This window comes from Chaetodon auriga, chromosome 3, assembly GCF_051107435.1.
Source record: "Chaetodon auriga isolate fChaAug3 chromosome 3, fChaAug3.hap1, whole genome shotgun sequence".
NCBI lineage: Eukaryota > Metazoa > Chordata > Actinopteri > Chaetodontiformes > Chaetodontidae > Chaetodon > Chaetodon auriga.
Genome location: NC_135076.1, coordinates 14598762 through 14607873, shown reverse-complemented (window position 1 = coordinate 14607873; position 9112 = coordinate 14598762). Strand labels below are relative to the sequence as shown.

The 9112-nt window shown below is 41.9% G+C and overlaps 1 protein-coding gene across 9 annotated transcripts in view; it reads right to left on the bottom strand.

Moving 5' to 3' along the window:
- Positions 1 to 633: 633 nt before the first annotated feature.
- The window catches only part of ptprsa (protein tyrosine phosphatase receptor type Sa), a 228216-nt gene continuing 219737 nt past the window's right edge, over positions 634 to 9112 (bottom strand). For all 9 annotated transcript variants that reach the window (XM_076725431.1, XM_076725441.1, XM_076725484.1 and 6 more), the window contains 3 exons: positions 8459 to 8613; positions 5355 to 5490; positions 634 to 5080 (listed from right to left, as the gene is read on the bottom strand). In XM_076725431.1, the coding sequence (XP_076581546.1) occupies positions 5012 to 5080; positions 5355 to 5490; positions 8459 to 8613 (360 nt within the window). In that variant the 3' untranslated portion in view covers positions 634 to 5011. The remainder of the gene's footprint in view (positions 5081 to 5354; positions 5491 to 8458; positions 8614 to 9112) is intronic.

Here is a 9112-nt window from a genome sequence, read left to right as displayed (position 1 = left end):
GCTGTTTTTGCACTTAATATTTGTGTGTGACTAAACAACAACATCCATCTGTCATGTACTTTCTCCTGTAACTCCTGTTGATGTGTCAAAGCACAGTTAGCAAACTGCTTTGGGGTAAGGTTTGGCACCAAATTCCCTTCCTTTGGCCGATATTTTACTTTGAGGTTATCAGACACCTGAAGAGCCTCACTCGCGGATAGATGGGATAGCAAATACCACCAGGAGAAGGTTTACCTCTGCTCCAATATCAATGTCTGGATGGCATTTACCAAGCTTGAAGAGGGGCTTAAAGCCACTTCGGGACATGTTTGTGAAGAGGCTGGTGGACAAATATAGGAGGGAGCTAATCAAGCCATCTATCTACAAAAGAAGCGCACCATCTGTGTGCTTCATGACTTGTCCTGCGAGCTCTTGAAGCACAGATTTTTCAATGCAGGTTCCGGTGTAATAATCTACAAAGTAAATGCTGGTGTAATTTAAGTGTTGTAGTGAAGTAATTCTTACCAGCTATTTGCAGATTAAGCACAGACAGGAATATACTGGAGGTAGACAGACAATCGGACATGAGGAGCGATATCTGGAAGAATCACGCATAATGTACTGCTTCAGCAAAAAAAAAGATCACAGGCAAAATGGTTTTCAGACAACATTTCTTTAATACAAAGTCAACATATCTACATACACAGTGGCTTTAAACCAATTATTGTTTCAGTTAGAAGTAACAGTTTGAAAGTGATAGCTCTTGGCCCTCATACAAAGGAAAAACTATTTTGCTGAGTTTGGGTTCTTTTTCATTTTGTCGGTATGTACTGTATATGTTCTATTCTTTTTGAAGTCATTTTTTGTTAGTGTTTTTTTTTTTTTTGTTAGTCCCCCACCCCGAAATATTCTGCGACACGTTCCAGTAAATTTGGCGGCTGTTTTCAAAAGTCTAGCATCTTTACATGAAGTCAAAAGAGTAACACATTGCACAAGCTTCCAAAGACTTCCACAGTTTCACTTTTGGCATGGGCCCCTTTTACCAGTTGTTTCAAGTTCCAAAAGAGTTCAGCTGACGATTTTAGTTCATTATGAAACATCTCAAAGGTCCCCACTGATCAGAAATGACGTGCTGGAAATGCGAATTTGCAGCAAGTTTTTGGTTGTCTCGGTTCCCTTGGTTGCACCGCACTGCTCTGTTTCATTGAGTCCTGATTTCTTTCTGCATCCCACAACGAAACACAGCTGAACAGAAACACAGAGTATGGTTCTATACAACGCTTAAAATGCAATAGGGAGAAAATAAATCAACATGTCATGTTGCAACTGAACTATTTGTGGCCTTTAGTGTAGCTGCATGTGTCCATCAGCCAATGACGTGTTCATGGACACCTTGGCATTTTAGGCAGCTGGACTTCTGGGGACCTTCTGGGGAAACTTTTAAGGAATGAAAAACACCTTTGGGTGCTATTGTCTCTCACAGCAGCAAAGAAATTAAGAATCTACACCTTTGTCGTTGCCTTTTTTGGTTGGAGTTGGCGATGTTGGAGGTCTAATTATTCAAATAGAACATATTTTAAACCCCTCTAGTTAATCCATGGTGTGAAAGAGAAAAGTCCATCTTATCTGGTGTAAACCTGTGCTAATGCCAGGGCAGGAAAAAGTTCCTGTCCACACTGAGAATGAGGATGTAACAGGACGCTGAATTGAAGGTTGATTACCGGATTAAATGGTTGCTTGGTAGAATGGACTACCTTCCCATCCTCAGTTAAATTGTACCAGCAGATCACTGAGGCTGATTTCATGCCCTCATTGAGGATATAGGTGTGAGAACAAGAGCTGGCTTGTTTCCCAGTTTAACTGCTAGCAGGGGAAATTAAAGGCAGAAAAAAAAGAAAGAAAGAAAAAAGAGCGAGTGGTAATTAAAAAGCAGGGAGCAGGGCAGGAGAAAGAACATTTGAGAAGGAGAGAAAACAGGCTTTACAAACACCAGGAAGTCGGATATGAGCAGAACCTCGATCTTTGTAATTCTGTCCCACTTAAAGTATGAGATCTTGAGGGTCAAATGATACAAATACATATAATCTATATATTTGTTTATTTACAGGTATATTCTAGATCATAGTGGATATCTAACAAAATGAATGACCACATTATGTCTGAAAATAAAGAAAAAAAAAACCTATTTTCTTAAAAACTGTGAGGGTCATAGTCTGTACATGATCGATCAAGGTACAGTATATGAAGTTTGGCTGACAAAGATAACAAAAAAGTTTAATTATGAAATTTTTTGATTGATTAGATATTTTGTAGACCAGTTCGTCATTCAACAGTTGCTCAAAAAAAAAAAAAAAATCCAAAGAAACTAATGCCTACAAGTTAATGATAATAACGAACCTCAACAAGGATTAAAAATGGCATCTCCTCATCGGCACAGGGTCTACCCGGAGGTAGAAGTTTAACTGGTGAGTGGAGGCAGAGGATTAAGGTGTGGTGACACCACTTCTGCTTTTCTCGAGAAACACACAAAGGTCTCTAAGATTACAAAAAACAAACACGCAAACAAAAAGAAACTAATAAAAAGTCATATTTTCAAACATGAGCGCTGGCTGGTATAAAAAAAAAAAGATGATGAGGAGAAAAACTGAATTAATACTAAGTGTTTGAATATATCTTTATATTCTGCATTTAAATATATGCATGTGTGAGTGTGCAGTATATATATACATAAATACATATATGCACACGTACACACAGACATGTTATACTTAGCATTTCTACAGTGAAAAAATAGAATGTCTTTAAACGTAATATGAACAAATAAGCATTTCTCTTTTCCTGCTAATATTTTAAAAAAATGTGATACAACATCTCTGTTAAAAAACTAAACCAAAAAGAAAATAAAAAGTCAACTATGTAATGTAAAATAAGTCGTCATAATACAACATTAATGTTTTCATAATGTTACAATAACAATAAGGCTTTTTTGGAAATAAGAAAAGATTACACACAGTTCTGTCCATCGCTCTGGTTTTTGTGCACACCCACCTTCACAGAATCCATACACTCTACCAAAAGACTGATCTCAAAATCATAACCTGGTGGCTTCAAAAGCTTGATTTTTTTTTCTTTCTTTTTTTTAGTTTGTTCTTTTAATCACACACATATACATTAGTGTGTCAAATCCAACCTGCAGTTGTTTTTGGAGTATTTGTTTCAAGTTTCTTTTCTTTTTTTCTTAGGGATGTGCAAGTAACTCGTACCAAAAGAATTTCATTATCACGTCATGGCATCGAGATCCAACATGGCTGCCTGGTCTGGCTGTGGCATCCACAGAGACATCATCTATGAAACGGAGGAAAGAAATCAAAGCAACCACTTTGTTTATCCACCTGTTACCAAACACACATACTAAGTGGAACTAAAGGCCAATTTTTCAACCACATGAACATACAGCTTTGTCACTGCAGCAGGCCTCTGCCACTCTTGAGTGTCTTACACGATGAAATAGATGATTATAGAGGAGGCAGGAAAAGTAAATGGAGAGGTGGAAAAGACCGGTGGACGATGTTGTCACGTGGATGCGCTTTCAGTCATGCCCGCCTGGGCGCGAGCGGTTAGCAGAGCTGGCATCTTTTGTTCGTCAGTTTCCTCTCCCTTAAGAGTCACACGTACAGCATACACGAGATAAGCAGCATGTTTGGTTTCGACAGAAAATAACAACAAAGAAGAAGAAGAAAAAAAAAACGGATAATTCCTCATAAGACAAAAAAGTTTGAAACGATGATGAGCGTTGGTCACTGTACACAAAGAAAGCCCCAACTTTGCGGCCATCTTTGTTTGGTTGTTCTGTTTGTTCCAAAGCTTCTCGCCCACCACATTTACCTCTTGTTCAAAATGGTGGATGTTAACGCCGAAGCCCCACGATGCAATGGTTCCACAGAGAGGAGTGATTGTAAAAAATCATGGGACACGGTTGCCATTTCTCCCAGCTTGACCATCCGCAAGATGACCCGGCCATGGCTCCTCGCAACAGCCGAGGTTTTCCCCCATTCCTCTGGTGACGGAGCCTCCTGGGGCACTTTTTAAATACCCTGTGGTACTTTTCAACATCACTGTGGTTACCTGGCTCGGGATACTAATTTTGCAGTTCATAATTGATGAATTAACTGATCTTAAGATATGTGCTGCTGCTTTCTTTCCCCGACAACCACTGACAGCGCCTTCTCTAAGCTCTTAGCGCTCGAGAACGTGTGATGTGTACTTTAATGGTGTTTTTCCACACAGATTATGCATATCGTGGGCGGGACAGTGTAAAAAACTCAAGCTTTATTTGATGGCAGATGTTCTCCTGCCGGTTACATTTCCTCTGTTTTTAGGCTTTTGTCTTACCAGATTTTGGGGAAAACCATTTGTGTTCACTCAGGCAACCGCAACTTGGTCACTTCTCTGGATATCACTCACAAAATGTGTCGATAGAAATACTTGAACTCCCTTCTACGCTGAGGCATATCAAAAAAAAAACAAACAAGAAAGTCACCCCATCTTGGCTACATCCATCTGCCTCTCACTGATTTTTGCTGTTGCCTTCTCCTTCATTATCTGTTGCTCGTTACCGTTGTATCACGAAGATATTTTTGAGAAGAGAAATGTCCACGAATGTTTACAATGTCCTCCACATTGAAACACTTGAGGTAAGGTAAGCAGTCTGACACTTTGATCGTTTCCCGCCCCACAGCTTGAGCCACAGCGTCTGGTTCCTCTCCTGATGAGGATTTTCATTTCTAGATGATGGGCAATTTTCCTCATGAAGGGTCTCTTGGTCAAATTGGAATTATTCTAAACTGCTTGGTTGGCCGTCGTCTTCTAAAAAAAAAAAAAAAAAAAAATCTGCAATAGGATCCTGTTGGGTGTGTCTGAATTAATGATGGTGTTATTGTCGTCTGCTGTTGTCGTTTCAAATTTCAAAGTTTCTATGGCTCAGGAGACTGTTGAGGGGGGCGACAGGATTCTGGGGGGAAGAGATGGCTTTTTACGTTGCATAGTGATCAAAGCTTCCTAAATACTCCAGAGCTGCGTGATAGCAGAATTGGTACTCATCCTGTAGGCAAGATACACATAAAAAAAATACATCAGAAAAAAATCAAACCATTCAGAGTTTGCTATGAGCATGAGAGATTAACAATTTCAGACAAGTTCTAATTAAAAATAAAATACAGACAGACTATATCCTCACAAGACAGTAATACAGATTAGATAGCTGATATTTCAAACATACATTACACAGAGACTAAAACAGCTACATTAAAGTCACTGTCGGTTAATTAACTGGAAGCTTTTTATGTTTCTCTGTGTGTCTGTGTGTGACCTCTGACCTCAGTCTGGACCATGGCTGGCCTCTGTGTTCGGAGCATCTTCACTGTCTGGAAGATATCAACCACACCTTCATAGCGCATTCGCTCCAGGACGATGCTGAGGGTGATGAAGACTCCGGTCCTGCCCACGCCAGCACTGGAAACACATAATGACAAAGTGAATTAATAGGGATGTTATAGATAAGTCTCGCACACACAGTGACTAAATGGTGAGTCTTTTTGCGGTCTCCTCTCTGCCTGAGGTCCTCTAGCCCCTTATTGGTGTGTTACTTATGACTCTATATTAGTTGAACAAAGACCTACAAAACAGCAGTCATCTTTAAGTCATTTAGATTCTACATTTCCTCTAAAATGCATGCTATATCTACAACAGGAACGTGTTGCAAAGCTGCACTGGGCAACATCGCATGTCGCAGCTCTAACTGCCTGAAAGAGTCGAAAACCTTTGATAGCCAGACATCCTGTGGCAGAGCAACGCAACGTTGATGTCAGCCAGGAGGCAATCTTCACATGAGAACTCCATGAATCCACTTTTATGCGCATGAACATCCTCGTCGAACACAAAATGAGCCCTCAAGGACACGCTCAAATCACGCACACAAACGACCAAGCATTTTGTCTCATGAAGCCCCTCCCATCGGTGGAAAAAGTCTGCCTGCTGCTCTCCAGAAATACAGTCTGCGTCTTAAGTCGGATCCTGAAATACTCGAGAGCTGCCTCTCTAAGCTGCTTTGCTGTGAAATGACTTCCACTTCACCAATGGAACAATAATTGATATGACAACAGATTTATTTGGGCTTCTTCCAGCCTCCGATGCTATTTTGTTGAGTGAAGAGTGAAAGCGACGGCTGTTTGCGGACGCTTTTGCTTTGCGTGTGTGTGTGTGTGTGTGTGTGTGTGTGTGTGTATGCCTGCATGTGTGTGCCTGTTGGGGGACAAAGCTAGACTTTGGACAAAAGATGACTTCATTTGACAATAAATTAAATGATATCGAACACAGAAGTCACTGGGCCTAATCATGCAGAACATACGACCACCCGCTACCAACCCCCACGCCGCAGTGTCTCTCTGCCCCCCAAAGCCTCTTCCTAGGAGTTGGTCACAGCTTGTCACATGGACTTTTAAACGCACTCAGAGCTCTCCTCTCCCTCTCTCTCTCCCTCTCTCTCTCTCTCTCTCTCTCTCTCTCTCTCTCTCTCTCTCTCTCTCTCTCTCTCTCTCTCTCCAGGAAGATCGACTCTCCAAATCTGAAGGCTTGCCGAGCCGCTGCAGACTGAGAGGATTTGGTGTCCCCATTCACAGGAAGTAATCAGGCAATTAATGACAAAAAGCATGTGGGTCTATTAGATAGTGGCTGAGGAGGGGAGAGGAGGAGTGAAGAAGAAAAGAGGGTGGGAGTGGAAGAAAGGAGGGCTGGGAGAATGGCTGGACGGATGGAGAGGAAAAGAGAGAAGGAGAGAGAGAGGATTAAGAAATAGACAGAGGGATGACAGACGAGGGAGGCCGGTGACAGAAGACGAAAGAGTAAGAGAAAAGGAAGGCATAAGCTCCCCACTCGGAGATGAAAAGCCTGGAGGAGGAGGGAGGGAGGGAGGGAGGGAGGGGAGGAGGAGGATGATAGGGAGGAGCAGGAGGTAGTGACAGACAAAGAAACCAATTCTTTTTTTTTTTTTTTTTTTACATCACTACTCATAAAAAACTTTGCAAATTAGACATCTGCCTTTAGACAAAATGACACCCACTCTCGAAAAAAAAAAAGACTTTATAGAATTCCAAAATTAACACAGAGTATTTAAAAGGACGGCAGGTAACCGAAGTGCACAATTAACAGTGCAGCATTGTAATGTTTTCTATTCCTCTTTTAATGATTTACAACGCTGCAGGCTGCACACCCTATGTGTTAATTCTCTTACGCTACTCGCAAAAATCAAACCGAGTTCATGGAGATGTGTCAAGGATGCTTGAACTGTGCATTTAGCTGAACATAACACAGTCACGTGACTTTGGCCGTTCCGTTTGCCTGTGTGCCTTTTTGTCAGCTTAAGACGGCGCCCTCCCTCTCCAATAATGGCCTCACAGAGGGGAGGAATAACTCTGTCTTATTGGAGCTTCCCTGACACCTCTTACAACTCCCTGGGGCCCATTTGATGGCTGGTGACATCATTGCTTTTTAAAACACGGGGGGTGATGTTATGTTTGATGATGTCATGGCGCCTGTGTGATAGAAATGTGGAGAAAATGTGACACCTACTCTGCTTCAAAAGTAAATCATGTTCATGAGACAGCCAGGAAATTATTCAGTGTGTTAACACCTTTGTCTGTTAACGCTGTCGCATTCAGTTGTATTCTAAAGCCTTTAAATGAATGCCAATCAAAGCGATGAAAGACCATCTACGGTGGATCTCATATAGGTATGTGTCTTTGTTAAAGGTATTTCTTGACATTTCTTTTCTTCCTTACTGGACTTGCAAAGGATAAAAAACAGGCCTATCAAAGACATCCATTGTCCAGCAACAAAAGCTAACAACTCATTCAGATCCCACTCAAAGTCTATGGATGAATGAGAATAATCTGTGGTCTTAGTGGTGACCACTGCCAAATATCGGTTTCTACAGGAGTCTGGCATGTCAAGTTAATGATGAAGGTTACCTTGGAAGCTACATTCGAGGTGATGAAAAATGCATCACAGAGCTATCATAAAAACCAAAAAGAATGGCTGTATCATTTCATGTGCCTCCTCTTTGCAAATGCCAAGCCGCATCTCAGCCTTATCAATTATGGAGGAGATGGGCCTGTGGAGGAGCGGAGGTAGAGTACTGCGGTGGCAAAAAGGAGAGGAGGGATCGTATCTGATGATGCTGTTAGAGCTGCTCCGCAGGAGGTGCTGTGCTGCAAAACAATAACCACCTTAAGAAGTGATTTAATCTTGTCTAGATGCTTTAAGCCTTATATCTCTTTCAGGAAGGAAAGTGTACTGAACATGCCGCTGTGCCTGGAAATACAGCATATCGCGCTCCTCTTTTAAAGAAAACCTTTATTATAACATACAGTTTTTGGGTCTTGGATGCTGTGCAGTAGAGAAAATATGACAGTGAGACCCCTACCTGCAGTGGACAGAGATCGGTCCATCCTGTCCAAACTGCTCCTTGGTTTTATGCACCTGGCCAATGAAATCAATGAATCCCTCCCCGGATTTGGGCACGCCTTGCTCTGGCCAATCAGTGAACTGGAACTGCCTTACTGTCCTGGACTGGCCATCCTGCAAATACAGTGAGCATAAAGTGAGGACAGGAGGTGGAGATCAGAAGAGAGGGGGAGAGGGGAGAAGGTGTAAGTACAGAGCAAGAGTCAGTGGCTGTCTGGAAAAAAACAGGTCAGAGAGGATCTTTACTCATGTTTTCTTAGTGGATACATTTGATGCACAGTAAGACGTCATTACAGTCACTCATTGGGGTTTGAAACCCACCCCCTCACCCAACCAACCCACACTCATTGGCTCCTTCTAAGAACATAATCCAAATTTCAACGTTCAAATGAAACAGTGTTTGTTGATGTGTTTTCCCTCCACAATAGAAATAAGGATGAACAGATGTACAAAGACACACACACCTGACCACAGAGGGACGGCGTGTCCTCTCCTCTCCCGCTCCTGTCCTTTACCTCAGACCCAATTGTCTCTATTTTCTCCTTTGCCTAGTTCCTGTGTGTCCGTGTGTGTGTGTGTGCTGCAACGAGTAGGTCCTAGTTAAAGCTAATCA